General features: G+C 34.5%; 3 protein-coding genes across 3 annotated transcripts; 2 read left to right on the forward strand and 1 right to left on the reverse strand.

Moving 5' to 3' along the window:
• Positions 1-5,401: 5,401 nt before the first annotated feature.
• Positions 5,402-13,207, reverse strand: Ublcp1 (Ubiquitin-like domain-containing C-terminal domain phosphatase 1). The gene is made up of 5 exons (XM_089636783.1): positions 12,961-13,207; positions 12,532-12,713; positions 10,333-10,468; positions 9,344-9,555; positions 5,402-8,607 (listed from the first exon to the last, which is right to left on the reverse strand). Exons 1-5 carry the CDS (start codon positions 13,130-13,132, stop codon positions 8,278-8,280), a joined length of 1,032 nt encoding a protein of 343 aa, XP_089492909.1. The 5' UTR covers positions 13,133-13,207; the 3' UTR covers positions 5,402-8,277.
• A 123-nt stretch (positions 13,208-13,330) lies between these two features.
• On the forward strand, positions 13,331-14,168 carry Rpp20 (ribonuclease P protein subunit p20). The gene is made up of 3 exons (XM_089636200.1): positions 13,331-13,532; positions 13,622-13,790; positions 14,030-14,168. Exons 1-3 carry the CDS (start codon positions 13,377-13,379, stop codon positions 14,134-14,136), a joined length of 432 nt encoding a protein of 143 aa, XP_089492326.1. The 5' UTR covers positions 13,331-13,376; the 3' UTR covers positions 14,137-14,168.
• Positions 14,154-15,836, forward strand: LOC149420550 (transmembrane protein 203). The gene has a single exon (XM_089636202.1). It carries the CDS (start codon positions 14,154-14,156, stop codon positions 14,559-14,561), a length of 408 nt encoding a protein of 135 aa, XP_089492328.1. The 3' UTR covers positions 14,562-15,836.
• The last annotated feature ends 908 nt before the right edge of the window (positions 15,837-16,744 follow it).

The following is a 16,744-nucleotide window of genomic DNA, read 5'->3' on the forward strand; positions in this document are numbered from 1 at the left end:
CCTACTACCTACTACCTACTACCTACTACCTACTATCTACTACCTACTTCCTACTCCCTACTATCTACTACCTACTACCTACTACCTACTACCTACTCCCTACTATCTACTACCTACTTCCTACTACCTACTACCTACTACCTACTACCTACTACCTACTACCTACTACCTACTACCTACTACCTACTACCTACTACCTACTACCTACTACCTACTACCTACTACCTACTACCTACTACCTACTACCTACTACCTACTACCTACTACCTACTACCTACTACCTACTACCTACTACCTACTACCTACTACCTACTACCTACTACCTACTACCTACTCCCTACTATCTACTACCTACTTCCTACTCCCTACTACCTACTACCTACTACCTACTACCTACTACCTACTACCTACTACCTACTACCTACTACCTACTACCTACTACCTACTACCTACTACCTACTACCTACTACCTACTACCTACTACCTACTACCTACTACCTACTACCTACTACCTACTACCTACTACCTACTACCTACTACCTACTACCTACTACCTACTACCTACTCCCTACTATCTACTACCTACTTCCTACTCCCTACTACCTACTACCTACTACCTACTACCTACTACCTACTACCTACTACCTACTATCTACTACCTACTACCTACTACCTACTACCTACTACCTACTACCTACTATCTACTACCTACTACCTACTACCTACTACCTACTACCTACTACCTACTATCTACTATCTACTACCTACTACCTACTACCTACTATCTACTATCTACTACCTACTACCTATTGATTATTTAGATTTGACAGCTCGCAATTCTCATGCGCTCTGGCCTAGTAAAAAAGTAGTATTAAACATGGCTCCCATCTCGATAGGATTGACTGGAAACGGAACACACAAAGAAATATACAAACAGAAAATCTACTTTATATCGACTTTAGTATCTCACTCCCGTGCAGAGATAATGAGTAATGTCTTCCTCGGGCGTCCCCGACTTCTCCTACAATTCAAACTTCTCTCTAAACACTCCTGGCGCTAATAAGAACATTTTTTTAAATATTCAGAGAAATCGGTCCAGTAGTTTTGGTAATAGGGGACAAATAAAGAAATGTTAATTTTTGTATTTAAAAATGTTGTGTTGTAAATGGGTGAAAACTCTGTAATACGCCCTAAACAAAATAATGCAAGGGCTGTCTGAGTTTTCTTTGAGAATATGTGCCATTTAAGTTTTCTGCGCCAGTTTCCAAATGTTATAAGTCCGACCCTGTCGTCTCTAAATGGCGTAATAAAATAAAACAATTTTCCTTAAAGTAAGTAGGTACCTAAGCAATTGGCTGTCTGGGTAGATAATTCGTTAATAGCTTATTCGTTTAGCTGACCCTGGATAATTTTCACGGGCAATTAGGTATGTATCTTACACATATTATAACTATTATGAAGTATAAACCGATTGTGATTAAAATACATCATCAATATTATCGATGTACTTTTTTGCTTGATTATAAAAACAATGCGAACCTACTTCAAATATAAACCGTATGCACTGCATAAATGAACCGCACGGTTAGATAAGGATTATGTGGATCCCGGTTGTACACAACAAACAAAGCACGATTATCGCACCAATTTCAACAAAAATATAAATTAAGATTGTAACAATAGGTGCGTTTATTTTTTGTTCATAAGAAGTGTCAATAATTCATGGAAACATAGTAATAATATTAATTATTTTTACAAAACTGATTCCCGTAATGTTTGGACAAAATTATGCTAAATAAAAAAAAACAATAATTGCTAATATTTCCAAATTTCAAATATCAAATTAGCATGTGACAGATGCGCATGATCTCTTGGAGGAACTATATACACATGTTCCATGTGTTGTGACCAAGTTAAAGGAAGACATTTTAAATGACCCAGCCTCTACAGGGTGTCCGGAAACTCGTACTACAAGCGTTATATCACGGAGATTAAAAAAAACATTATCAGCTATTTATTTATTTTTTTTAATTCGTCGAAGCGCAAATCCGGCTCCAAAAGTTTTTTTAACCCTTTATTTACCGAAAAAAATGGAAAGACAGTTTTAAAAAATATGTGTACTATAGATTCTTAATTAATAAATAATGGAAAATTGTTAGCAAAATGACTAGAGTTCCCTATTGTCCATAAATACATCACGAAAAGTTTATTATACGTAAAGATTATTTATCATGGAAAGACTCCATTTTCTGTTCAATTTCTCTGCAGGAAAAGCTCGTTCTCGAAAGAGTTAATGTCTACAATTCAACCATTTTTGTAGGCAACGGTAAAATAGCATAATGCTTCATATTACACAATATGTCATACAATTAGTTAAATGGCGAACGTGGGAGTCATGAAATTGGGCCAACAATAAAATCTTACATCAAAACTTGGTAGAAGAGTCATTATATTACATTTCTAACTACATAACCCACCTTCATGACATTACATCCACAGGTGTAGGTAGAGAGGATGGAATGCTACGCAACTAGACTTTTACTAATTCTGACTCTTGGTCAGTAGCGACTCATGAAATTAAAGTGTACTCGATTGCTAAGATTGAAATGTAAAATCATTTTCTTGCCTGAACAGACTATGCAATAATTACAATAGCGTATTATCCAAGGTTGATATTTTCAGTTGCGAACTTACAAAATAGAAGAGGTCCATAAAAGAATATTTCTCTGATGGTTTGTGAATAATGTTATGTCTCTATTGTTTATATTTCGATTATGATTTGATTTATATCTACAACCTCTCTCCATGGCTATAAATGTATTGTTTTGTAAATTTTTCGTTTTATGTTTTATATAATTTTTTAATTCATATTCCTTTCTTACAAATTTAATTTACTTATTCCATATTATGCTGTCTCAGTAGAGGTAAAGTCACAAGGAGGAAATCCATAATTGGTTTTATTTTGACTATATAATATTTATGTACAAACTGATTAAATGTAAACTGTCGATTTCCCGAAAATTAATAAATAAATCATTTTGTTTATGGTTATCGTTTAGTACTTCTTCGATAAGCGGATAACTTTTTTAAACTGGCCTGGTAATTTATGTGATAGGAACCCTATGGAGAATTTTTGAGCCATATGTAAGGATAGGATACGTAAATTAGATTACACGACCAGGAGAAAGATGATAGAATGAGAAATTCAGGTCTGGTTTAAGGATGAGAAGATCAAGAAAAATCGCCAAAAATTAATAGATTCTACGCCGAAACGAGTGCAAGCTGTCATTGAAGTCAAGGGAAGATAATACCTATTAAATTCAAAATGAAAATTCAACACACCTTTAAAAAATGATATAGAATCATTTAAAGTGATGAAACAAAAACTAGGTTTAATAGTTACGTATGTAACCTATTTAACCTAGTTTTTGTTTCATCACTTTTCATGACTTTATATCACTTTTTGTAGGTGTGTTGAATTGTCATTTTGATGAGATACCCGGTCGCCGTTTGGACGTTATTTGTGACTTAATGGTAATTATTGAAAAAATAATCTGGCTATTTTTACTATGCATATATAAAATAAATATATAATAAAAAAATGTTAAAGTTTTAAAAAACTATTTCAATAGATTTAAATTTAATTTTTAAACAACCGATTTACGCTGGAACACAAATTTGTCACATATAAATTTTAAATTCATACCAAAAAACGCCTCTTTTATGTTTTATTTTTTAATTATATTTCATTGTGTTTACATAGTAGGTTGAAAAAGATTTTAGTTTAATAATTACCATTCTCACAAAAAATTGTTAAAAGTTTCCTATAAAATTGTGAAAAATTGAATTCTTTAATGGCCTATAGTAAGTTAAAACACAAATATATAAAACAGAAGATATCTGTACTAGATATTTAATACACCCTTTTGATTGAAAATATTATTATTTAGTTTGGTCAAGTATTTTGACCTCAAATCCAAATTTAAGTTTTGTATGAAGAAGGCCGCGCTGCCATTCCTCTTAAATATCATTTTTAACTGTATAATGTATATATCTCTAAATAGTATAAAACAAAGTCGCTATCCGCGTCTGTCTGTTTGTGCGCTTAGTTCTTCTAAACTAAACAACGGAGTTTGATAGGCTTTTCACTATCATTTAGAGAATTTCTTCCAGAAGGTTTATATATACATATAATGCATGCATACTTTATTTATAGAAAGTAGAGAAAAGATGTTTTGTTTTCAAGTCGTAAAAATATATTGTTGGGCGTTTACATTGCTAACGCTGGCTGGACCTTATGAGATACCTACATCAAAATAATATACTACGGAATTGTATATCTTAAAAAGGCCTCACAAACTCAAAACTTTACCCCTAAATATTTATAAGTCCTCGAGTAACACAGGGTACGCGTCAGCTAGTTGATAATAATTGAGCTCTTACGCGAAAAATGGTGTTACATTGATAAAATTGTTTTTCTAACACAAATTCCATTAAAATTACATGCTATTTATGTTCACAACAGATGGCAATACAAGTCCTAGAATTTTCAGCACATCAGTCAAGTCATTTTGAAACCGACGGCTTGTGCAGCGGAGTTTGAAATGTATGTCATTATTTGAACTTTTTTGGAAGCCTAATATGTAGTGCTGATTATGTATTGCAGGTTTGTCCAATGACTAATTAAAACGATTCTGATAAACCCAGCAGTAAAACTGACACTGAATAAAGCGATCTTATTTAAACACAAGATTAAAAAATCGCAAATTAATGTTGGTTTATGGAAATATGGCTTTTTTTTTCTTTTACATTTAATGTACTCTATTTATTGTCTATTAATTGAAATACTTTATTGCATATAAATTTATTTGACTTTCAATGTGTATATGCGCACTGTAGTCAAATGATATATTCAACAGCCAATATCTCAGAAGACACTTTTTCACATAAAGACCTATTCAGATATAAGTGATATTCACCACCGCTGAGTAGAGAAAACATCAAGCGGGATTCCGTCATACCGTCTGGGTGGGCAATATCTTTTCGCTTGTTTTGCGAAACAGGCACTATCGCTGTCCATTATTCCAAAAACAAGTTGCTTTTATTCACTGGTCACGCACAATTACAGTGTATGTATTTATTAAAGGATGGCACGAACATGACTGACCCGAGAGGTGAAAACCGACAACGTTTTGTTACCTATATCAGAAGCGAAATCCCCCTAGGGTTGAACAGCGAGAATACCGTCTACCACCCGATTTTCATTACCCACAGCTGCAGCGAATATCACCTATATGTGAATGGACCTTAATGCTGTTTTTCCGCAAAAGGGCTCAATGAATATTTATAACTAAATGATGTGTATTCACATTAATTAGTCCAATACAGTATATTCTTCTTACAATCCTTTCTACATCAATTAATTCCTTCAATCAATTTAAAAGGAGTGAAGAAATAGTTATCTTGTGGGGGTGTAATACTAAGGAAAATACAAAACACAAATAATTTTTTAAATCTTATTTTAACTAAAAATATTTAATCCATGTAACATACATAATTTAAAAGACACAAAATAAGGACAATAATCATAGGGCATAATACTTTTGACATTTTAACCAAAAATAAAATATTAATCTCATATTATCTTAATTAATTTTTCATAAATCACATAATTTTCACGTATAAATTTTGGATTCATCCACAGAACTTTATAAAAGTATTACATATTGAGAAAACCAAAATATGTGACTTCTAACAGTTTCTGCGCATTAATAGAATCCATAGATTAGCCCTGTTACTAACCGATGCAATGGTATAAAAATATGCCACTTGTATACACATTTTCAGAAAGTTCACTCTAGCTTGGCACTGTGAGAACCAATTAATGGAATCCAAGTACACTTTTCTATTCTGATTTTAGAAAGAAATACAATGCAATATTAGCAGAAGAAAAAATAAGAAAAATATCAAATTTAAAAAAAAAAAAAAATTAACCCCTAGAGCCTTTTTGGGAGATAATTCTCCCAGCCCGACACGGACTCAAAAGTCATGCTATCTCATCTTGTATTACAGTGAGAAATATGATTTCAACAGTGTCAGAAAGAGAGAACACCAGACTTTGTATAGGCATTTAAAAGTTTATCTTATGATAAACTTCCATACGCTCCCGAAAAAAAATTATAATTATATATGAAACAAAATTTAGTATTTAAAAATATTTGTCAAGATTTGCAAAATTTTTTAATAAATATTTTTATATAAAACGAAAAAAGTGATTTAGTATAACTTTTAAAATACCTTTGTCTAATTATATGTTTTTAGTTTTGTGTAAGTGGTAGTTACAGTTTACACGATAAAAACAGTATGCGGTTTTAAAAACTTTATAGATGTTTGCATTCAAAATTTTTATATTTTTAATCGCTTATGTCGAATTTCAATTTCAATGTTAATTTTCAAGTTCAGAGAAAGATTTTTTCAAGTTCTGTTATTATTTCAGTTCTGTCAAGCAACTAGCCTATAATGATATAATAACAGAACTTGAATAGGACTTTCAAAGAAACCCAAAAAAGAATGTTTAAATTTGATGAATTGTTCATTTTCAAGTTGTGTGAAAGATTTTTCAAATTCTGTTTTTATTTCAGTTCTGTCAAACAACTAGCCTACAATTATATAATAACAGAACTTGAATAGGACTTTCACAGAACCTGAAAATGAATGTTGAAATTTTATGAATTGTCAAATTCTCCGAAACAACCCGTCCTAAGAGACTGCTTTCAAAGAGTATTTTATTTTGAAATATGTTCAAAAACAGCTAATGTATTTGAAATTGAATGTGAAGCGGGAATATTTGATAACAAAATATTATTTTGTCGTGGCACAAGGGGTCAAAGTAAAGATGTGAAGCTAAGACGCTTCTTAGCTTCAGACTTTGACTGCTTTGGTATTTTTCTGTAGAATATACACAGAACATTGCAGTGCACCGTAAGATGCGTGTAATTTACTTGTATGTACTACTCTTTGAAATGCACTGTAATATGGGTACAATATATTTGCACAACGCCAGGGGGATATAAATCCGATCGAAAATTGGAACCGAAAAAAAGACAGTAATCTCTGTGGTCTGAAACGTCACCATTTCAGCTATCCAACGTAAAACTCCGAATTTCAACAGCCGAGTACTGGCTGATTGGATATCTGTGGTGGTTTTATGCCTTGAAATTGAAGCATGCCATTGTAGAGATTTGGCAGATTTGAGACTCGGAATAAAAATTATACCGTCTACGATTGCGGCATTTTTTTTGAGTTTCCTCTATCAATCTAGTTAGTGGTTTATTTATACACAATACGTTGCAATAAACTGTAAGGTTGTTTTCTTGAATTACCCATGTAATTGACCTCAGTACAGGGGTTTAAGCATGCACGTCGAAAGATATTAAAGCTACGATTTAACAGTGCGACCAAGAAAAATATTTCTTACGTGGGAAAACCTTACTTTGCTATCAATTAGGCCAATTTTATATATCACTGTTCAAGAGATCGAAATAAATCAAACTTCTTTTCTTGATCTACACGGCTGTCATCGACAGTTACACCTCAACGCAAATGTCACATATGTGATTCATGAAGTATCACTTAAACATGTACATATTGTCAAAGCATACTGCGTGATGGGGTAGATTGTGTTGTAACGGTCAGCATTGTAAAGGTTTAGTGTGAAAACTACCAATGTGGAAATCTTGTGTGCAGGTTTACTGTATCAATAAATAGCTATGTAACACCTCACAAGAGCACCCCTGTTGGTAGAGTGCATAAAGACAAAGGGAACTATGTCGCCAACTGCATGGGCAGCGTTGTGAGGCAAGGCTTACGGTACGGGCTGTAGGGATTTATTAATGCGGGGGAGAGGCTAGATTATATGAAGGAGGAAAAACAGTTGCCGGTAACTCGTTCCACGTACGAGCTGACTTACACAAAAACGAGTCGAAGAAACAACCCATTCTCATGAAGCCAACGTCAACTTTGAACAAGTGTTCCGCTCGTGTAGAGCAGGCTCCATTAAGATAACTGTAGAAAAATCTCAGCGTGTCTACATCGCATCTGCTTTAGAGATAGCAATCAGTCTGTTAATAACGGATTGTCAATCAGACGGACCCCCCTCCTTCAAAGTAAAACTGAATGGAACTTAGAACTATATTAAAAATTTTACATGTTTCCGTTAGCGAGGGCTGATCTATGAATTCTCCATTAACGCTGAAATGGTTTGGCTTTCGAGATCGATCAAAGTGAATCATCTTCATCCTCGTCGGCTTTCCGTTTGCTAGCGCCGTGCCTCTTCTGGCCGTGTGCGCACGGCGGCAGGTACTTCTCCCACTTCTTGTGGTTGAGCTCGTCGAAGTCCCCACAGTGGCGGGCGATGTCCCGCAGGTAGGTGGCGAGGTAAAGCAGCTCTCGGTCCTTATCCCGGTTGAGGTGAGCCTGGCGGAAGGGCCTGATCTTGAGGCCCGTCTTGGGGTTCATGATGAAATTGCGCCGGATGTCGTCGAACATGATAGTGTTGCTAGGACTGTACTGATCGAATTTGCCCCAGATTACGCCTAAAGGTTTTACCTGAAAGAAAAACAACCAATATTATATTAATAGAAATATATTTTTAAAAGAAATTTTTCTTGTGTTACAAATAAAATTCCTTTATAAAAAGCAGAAATTGTAGTTTGTGCAATGATGGGGGACACCAGTGAGTGAGCCGTCTTACAACACTACATTTTACTGATCGGCACGCATAGTTTACAAAGAAATGCCCCAGTAATGCCTGGAACAATGAATTCGATGCTTTGGACCACTTGGCTGGAAACTGGGCTTATGGTTTCGACGGTGGGGATAGTGAAACTGTTGCTCAGTAAAATCATTTCTGATATCAATATATTGTACATCAGTGAGGAGAGATTGAAATGGCAAACCTATTCGATTTTTTTAAGAATCTCTCCTCATTTAAGCAAACTCCACCATTTATTTTTTTACATACTATGTACTATGTAGAATTAATAACATATATTGCCCATGATTGATGCATTATCATTACAATCAAAGAAAGAAATTTCGATTCATTAAAGGAAACATGCCTTCCAATCACATTAACACATTTTCAAACTTTTCTCTTATCCTAACTTTTCAACGTTTCTCTGATTGGTGATGCTAATTCCACTGGCTCCAGACAGTGCGACTCATACTATCTGCGTATGTGGATAGCTGCTGATGGATCATACTGCGACATTTGCATTAGGAGAAAGCCACTGACGTCGGCATCCGCATACGGCGAGAACTGCCATATTCATAGTTCACTTACATCAATGGTGCCGTATTTGGGAGTGTGAACGGTGATCATGGCTAGGTTGTCCAGGTAAAACATTATCTTGTAGTCTTGGTGTGTGGATATCCCCAGTAATTTCATCTTCTCCTCAATCCACTTCATGCCGGTGGCGGACCAGATGACGATATCATAGTCTCTGTATGCAGACGTCAGGAATTCGTGGAGGAAGGGGCGCATCAGTTCATATCCTGGAATTAAATATTTTATAGTTCTATTAAATAAGTCATCATAATAATAAAATGTTATTTATTAGACTAGGTCGACTAGTAGGCAGGAAGCAGTAAACATTCATAGACAAGTAAGGCATTGACAATATACAGAGTAATCAACTCATAGACACTCATACCAACAATCATGAATCAAATTTACGTGAGTTTAAATTTACGTTTTTAGTTATGTAACTCAGATCATGCATAAATTAAATTTGTAGATTGCATAAGCGTAACTTTAACAGTTAAACTGTTTCACGGCTCAACCATGTGCAACTTTCGTATGGGGTCTACCATAGCCCTGTGTGAACTTAGCCTAAGACTATCACATGGAGGTATCTGGCATCAGAAAAGAGGGCAGAGGGAGCGGCTCAGAAAGAATCACAATTGAAACATCCACAACTGCAAACTGTCAACGATAAACAAGCATCGCATTGTGTCATATCACCGTGTATCAGTCATCCCGAAATACGATTCGACAGGGGCAATAAACATACATTGGTAGAATTTTTTTCAATGTAAGTGAAATGTCATATCTGTCAATCTCAAATGCCTTACATTTGCTTAAAATTACTGCCAGTTTTGTCTGTCCAATAAAATGGCCAAATATGATTAATGCAGCAATAGAATGCAGTCGAAAATATTATAATGGCGAAGGGGGGGGGGGGGGGGGGTTAGAAAATCGAGTGACTCAGGACAATTTCTCTGAGACCCTGGTCTCATCTCGCTATGATAAAGAGGAATGTAGGTCCTCACCAGTTTCTGCGGCTGACCGGTGATCAAAGAGAGTGTAGTCGATATCCAGAACTAGAAGGTGCTTATTTTGTCTGGGTTCATTCAACATATTGATTTTATATTCCTTTATTCTCTTCTCAATCTTTTGGAGGTATACCTGGAAATGTATAAACAAACATTATCTATGTTCACAAAGATATCATAAGCCCGGAGGGAAATTATTTTCCTCAAGGCCTCCTGTGTGGATATAACCTTTCCTTATCTGTGGTGTGAATTTACTACACATTGCTTCTAATAACTTTAATAACTCTATAAATATCATAAATTCTGGGTTCAGATTTTAGGTATTCCTCGGTTATACATTTATGCACTGAATTAAAAAATAAAATTTTACATAGTTTTCAAATTCAATTAAAAATCAGAGATTTTTGTTAAAATACGGAAACAAATACACCAATACAATCAACCGTGTGACACTGCTACGCGAAGAGTGTGCGAGGAAATGATACGCAATTGATGTTCCGCTTTAGTTCGCTATGAGGGAACATGAGAAATCCACACGTCCACAGTTTTATTTTGATTTAGACCATCGATACCTACGACCGCATGGCTGTGTCTGTGCTAGCCGCCAGCCGGCACAGTCGGTCGCGGACCGTCGTTAGATGTGGACCACTCTCACGTTTTTTTAGCATCTGCCGATGGTTTTTTCATGTTTTCAGCAATTAAATTACAATTATTATCACTTTTGATATAAAATATAATAAACATAAGCGATCAGCTATGAATATTCATATTTTTCCGATATTAAATCGCTTATTTTGAAATGTGTATTGACTACACAGCACCGGAACGCGTGGATTTTTTTAGCACAGTAAGGGAAAGGTTAATGTAAAAAAAAATTACATATGTGATTAAAATTAACAACATTAATATGTAAGATGCGTTAACACTTAACACTTTTTGGTCAGGCTTTGGAGGGAATTTCCAGAAGAAACTGCCGTTGTCCATATTAACTACCGTGACACGGTATGACAGTAAAATAAGCTAACATTTTTCTATACTCTACACATTATCTCCACTGATAATGAACACTGCAAGGTGGTTCAAAACATTGGCTGAAGACGGAGAAAGAAGCGCAGCACAGTTCAATACCCCAAAAGTGAAATAAAATTAAAAGATCTTAAAACCTCAAAACGGTCTTTTCTGTCAAAATTGGAATGACAGAATCACAAGTGATCTCGTATCTAGTTATTTTGCGGAGAGTAAAAACCATAACACATTAATTGTAGTAAGAAAAGCGGAGTTTAAAAAATAAAACATTTTTACAGCCTCCGATTTAAAGTGTGTACTGAGAGCTAGGCACTTACCAAGCCCGACCCAGATGTTAAAATGTTACATTAGACAGAAGTTCATTGAATTTTCAATGTAAATATGCTGGTGGCCAACATAATGAATCAGACAAGCTAATAAAATCCAAATTGCTTATGACAAGTATTTGAAAGTGTATTCACGAGTGTTTAGACAGGTTGTTTCAAAGAATTTGAATAATTCATCAAACTTCAAATTTAATATTCAAGTTCTGTTACTATCCAACTACTGTCCAACAATCGGCTCATGATGAAATAGTAACAGAACTTCAATAGAACTTTCACAGAACTTGAAATTTAAAAATTTGTTGAATTTCAAAGTTAAAATTCACATTTTGTTATTATAAAGGGGTTTGGTTATTATTTAACGAGCTCCGTGGTCGAGAGGTAAGGCTTTCGACTAGCAAGCTGGAGGCGAGGGATTCAAATCTTGGCATGCGCATGTAAATTTTATTTGATTAATTTTACAAATTACTCATTTGAAATAATATATAGTATATGTGAGGCATATTCTAGAGGGGAAGACACTCCCTGGTAGAAGGCCATTCAGAATTGAAACTTTACTTGAAATGGCTTTAGCCATGTTTGGTGACCAGATCCGAATAGCCAGGTACTTCCCCATCTCCTTCTCCTCCCCACTACCTTCAGCCTCACAACATATCCCAATTAGGGATACGAGTCTCACTTGCTCCAGACAGTTGGGAGTAGTTTGAACTCTTGTGTGATATAATAACAGAACTTGAATCGAACTTTCACAGAACATAAGTTTTAACTTTGAAATATGTTGAAATGTTCAAATTCTGTGAAACAACCTGTCGTTAGTCTTCCAGGTAGAATTCAAAAAAATGATTACGTGGGCATTCTCAATGGCTATTTCTTCATCTTCGATATCCAGATCGTTGATGACATCCTCAGATCCAGTCGGCTTACTGCAGGCGTCCTGTATGGCCTCCTCCAGGGATCCCATCATCATTATCTTAAAGTTTGGCTTCAGGTTTATATCTCCCAGAGTGCAATCGTCTTCGGCAGATTTACCTAAGAGACAAAAATTATTATTTCAGAATTTAATTTAAATCTGATAGTAGGTATTCAGATTGAGTCAATGTTATAATGAGCGTATCAGTCGGGGTTTGTATTTTTCTTGGCATAGAGAACACGTGCAGCTAGCTAATATGAAAGCAAAAATTGACATACGATATTAAGTTCCCCTTGTGTCATTGTACTCTATGAAATAACCAGGCACAGCTGGGATAAATGAAACATAAAAATATTGCGTATTTACCTTTAAATTTTAGATTTAGTAATTTCTGCCTGGCACACCGGACTCCAGTCTGAACTTCTATTAATTCTTTGAGCTTGATGACGGTGTCATTAGTACTCAACTCTTGGATTTCGTACTCCTTCCCACTCCATTTCACCACAACGTTAATTTTATCAGTTATGTTAGGTTCCATCTCGTTATGTTTTATATTATTTCAGACAACCGTACAAACAACAAAGCTAACAATGGATGCTGATGACAACAACGTTTTTTGTATATGTCAAACTTCAGTTACGGCAACTTGACGACAAAAAGAGTGTCAATAAACCATTACTATTGAGAAAAGGTAGGAACTGAGCAGCATGCTGCAAGTAGGTACGCGTTGACGTTTGCCAAATTGTAGTATTTTTCTACAGCAACATTGTATTTATGTCACTATGGCAGACGAAAATTCTCCTGTTGACAAACGAGATACTGTTTCGAAAAGGAATACAAAATCACCTCCTAGAGATTACTCCTTAAAAAAGAGAGTACCATCTAAACCGATTAATAGAGAAAATGATATATACATTACCAAGAAAACCAGTTTTAAGGTAAAGTTTGTATCCTCCATACCTTTTTTGTCACATGTTCGCACATTTGAAATACCTGCGACTTATTTTTATTATTGTTCAATTTACAGATCCAGTTAGAAAAATGTTCAAGCCTACTGCTGGCAGGAGAGAAAGAAATTATTCTACATGGTTTAGGTGCTGCGATATGCCAGTGTGTTAATTTGGCATTGCAATTACAAACGGCCTTTCATGGAACTTGCCAAATAGAAGTCAACACTTCTACTGTAGATCTTATAGGTAAATACGGACTCATATTAACAAAATCTGTTCATTGTGCTCAATTAGGTAATGAGTGATCAATTTTTTACCCCTGTGTGTGTGTTTCTCCATGTGTTTTGTAGTTCCAATAACGATACATTATTTTTCAATTATTGCTTTGGTGAAAAATGAGTGCACGAGTTTTTAACCACAACATATGATACTAATTGATATTTAATATTCCTTAAATATTCACCATGTTTCTTAAATTATTTCAGATGATTTGGAACCAAATACAGATGAAGGGGACTTTGGATCTCAAATAAGACAAAACTCTGCTGTTCACATAAGGGTTTATCGAACAGCCTGCTTAGAAACCCAATAGAACTCACTCACATCGAAATGTTTTTTACGTTGAAAGAAATTGTTTCATGGATTGGACTGACTGTGTTTGAAATATGGATAAATTTGTTTTCCATAACAATTTTCTCAGTTTTATTTGCTTTAAAAGTGGACGGAGTACTGTCAGAATCATGGTGGATAATATTTGCACCGCTTTTCATCAGTGATGGTTTAAATGCCTATTTCTGTGTAATTATTTTCATTCGTTTGAATCTTTACACAACATTAAAAGCGTCTCTCTATCGGGCTTCCTGGAGTGCAATATTCCTGGGATTGACGTTTGTTTTTAAATTCCTCCTGTGTAAGAAATTGACTGGACAGTCTTTGATAGAATACAGTGAAGTGTTTGCTCCCCTGTTTATATTGCTGCAATTAATCGCCGTCCGGGCTTGCCAACTGCATCAGTGACCATTTCTGGAAGAGTCCAAATGATCGGAAAATCTGTGTACATTACTCTATTTTAAGTCAGCTCTGTTAAATCCTCTACGTATGTTATCATTAAATGAAAAAACCATTTCCTGTATAAAATAAAAATGTAATTTAATGTTTAGAATTTGCATAATACTAATGAATTTATGTGTTTATATGTCTTGTGTCGATGATTGATGAAGAATATTTTTTGGGAAAATGTAATGGAGATGGGTTATACAGTTAAAACATTATGAGCAGCAAAATTCCTTTTAATAACAATAATAATATGACAACTATCAAGTACCTATTAAAAATATAAAAAAATCTAACTGTCAATTTGAAATAATAATTTGGCAAGAACATTAAAGATCTATTAAAAATAAGGACTTATAATATTTTCAGTAGGCACCCTTGAAAATATACCTATTAAAAATAAAAAATAAATCTAATTATCCATTTGAAATAATAATTTGGCTAGAACATCAAAGATCTAATTAATTAATTCCACTAAAATATTATAATTATAAGTTATCTATTTATATTTTGTCTTAAAACCAGACCAGTTTCACCGTGCTACAAGCATATCTGAATCACTCTGAAAATGCCTGTAAAAGGGTGAAACCATCCAGTCTAAAATGTACTAATGGAAAAAAAAAATTGTACATTGTTTAATTTTTTTATGGCAAAATTGAATGCCTAAACAGCTGTTACAATAATATCAACTAAAATATGTACTTGAACTTTTTATTTAAATTGAGATGAATTAACACTAACAATAAACTACACTCGGCGGGACAAAAATCGCACAATCTTATGAGACAATAAAGCGATCGTCTCTTTTGGATATGCAGCGTCATCGCCCTGATCCACGCCTCCGGATGAAGCCACCAGTCTCTTGAAACCGTTAGAAAACCCGTATCGGAAAATTTGTATCGTTTATGAAATTAAAGTGCTGTCTGATAGAGGTTGTTAAAATGTACTTTCAATTGAAATCAATATTGTTTGGGTAATATGTATTGGCTTAGGGCTCCGGGAAACTTACGTTTGAAACTTATTGTCGAAGATGTGCAACTTTTGTGACACCGAGTAGGTAGTTTTTACATTTTATACTTAATGGTAATTGTGGCGCTTTCAGTCGAATAAATTGAAGAAGCTGCCTTTGTTTGTTTTGCCTGAAGACTTCCTGCCAAACAAGAAACTAAAGCCACTTCCTTGAGGCTTTTCTTCAACTGGGCTTTTATCTTTTTCAGTGCTTTTTCCTTCAGCAAATAGATTAAAAGCCTTATTTTCCGAATCTCCTGGGTCAGCAAACAAAAACACATCCTTTTATCCATCATAAAAAGAAACTTCTCTTAAAAAATATTAAGTTTGATCCAACAAAGCAGCTTTTGTTTTAACTAGTAATGTGCAAAATGGAGAAAACCAATGCCAAATATGTAAGCATTCAAATTAGTAACTGAAATATTGTTTCAAAGTAAATTGTTGGGTGAAGTACAATGGCCAGTATTTTGGAAAGCGGTAGATTTGTGACATTGCAACATTATTAAAAATAATGGAAACGATAGATTATGTTTTAAATTCATTGTTCTAGTTATATATACAACTGAGATTTTATTTTGTACTAGCTGTACCCCGCCACGCGTTACTCAGTCTGTTTGTGCAGATAAAGAAACAATAGCGCATATTGCTTTTACGTCCAACAGAAAGCGCTGTTTTAGAAAATAAAACTATTTTTGTGGCCTCTATACATGGTGTCCGGAAACTCGTAGTACAAGCGGGAAACTGGTGAATCTACATTACATTTGGAGTCGATTTTGTAGTATAATTTTTTTTGATTTGAGCTTTCGTTTTCGAGTAAATCGAATCAGAAGTTGATTTTTTTTTCGATCAAATTCTTATAAATTATTACTGAAGATCAAAGTACCCAACTAATTAAAACTATTTAAAAATTTAAAAGTAAAACAAATAATGACGAAAAAATTTGAACCCTGAAATAGCCGAAAAATATATTTTTTTGGTTTTTTTTTATTATAAAAATGTTCAAATCAAAAAACTTTATGTTTATTTGGGTTCCCCGTGTGGTATACATTCTCCAGTTTCCGGCTTGTACTACGAGTTTCCGGACACCATGTATAATGTAGGAATATAAAAACACACGCGTATTAGAATGCACCGTAGTG

This window comes from Hesperophylax consimilis, chromosome 10, assembly GCF_061612785.1.
Source record: "Hesperophylax consimilis isolate HC1 chromosome 10, BYU_Hcon_1.0, whole genome shotgun sequence".
Taxonomy (NCBI): domain Eukaryota; kingdom Metazoa; phylum Arthropoda; class Insecta; order Trichoptera; family Limnephilidae; genus Hesperophylax; species Hesperophylax consimilis.

Coding starts and splice junctions, on each gene's coding strand:
- Ublcp1 (XM_089636783.1), bottom strand. CDS start 13,132: ATGGAACCTAACATAACTGATAAAATTAACGTTGTGGTGAAATGGAGT. Junction 9,556..10,332: donor CCGGTCAGCCGCAGAAACTG/GTGAGGACCTAC, acceptor ATTTAATTCCAG/GATATGAACTGATGCGCCCC. Junction 8,608..9,343: donor CCAAATACGGCACCATTGAT/GTAAGTGAACTA, acceptor TTTTTCTTTCAG/GTAAAACCTTTAGGCGTAAT.
- Rpp20 (XM_089636200.1), top strand. CDS start 13,377: ATGGCAGACGAAAATTCTCCTGTTGACAAACGAGATACTGTTTCGAAA. Junction 13,533..13,621: donor CCAAGAAAACCAGTTTTAAG/GTAAAGTTTGTA, acceptor TTCAATTTACAG/ATCCAGTTAGAAAAATGTTC. Junction 13,791..14,029: donor TTCTACTGTAGATCTTATAG/GTAAATACGGAC, acceptor AAATTATTTCAG/ATGATTTGGAACCAAATACA.
- LOC149420550 (XM_089636202.1), top strand. CDS start 14,154: ATGTTTTTTACGTTGAAAGAAATTGTTTCATGGATTGGACTGACTGTG.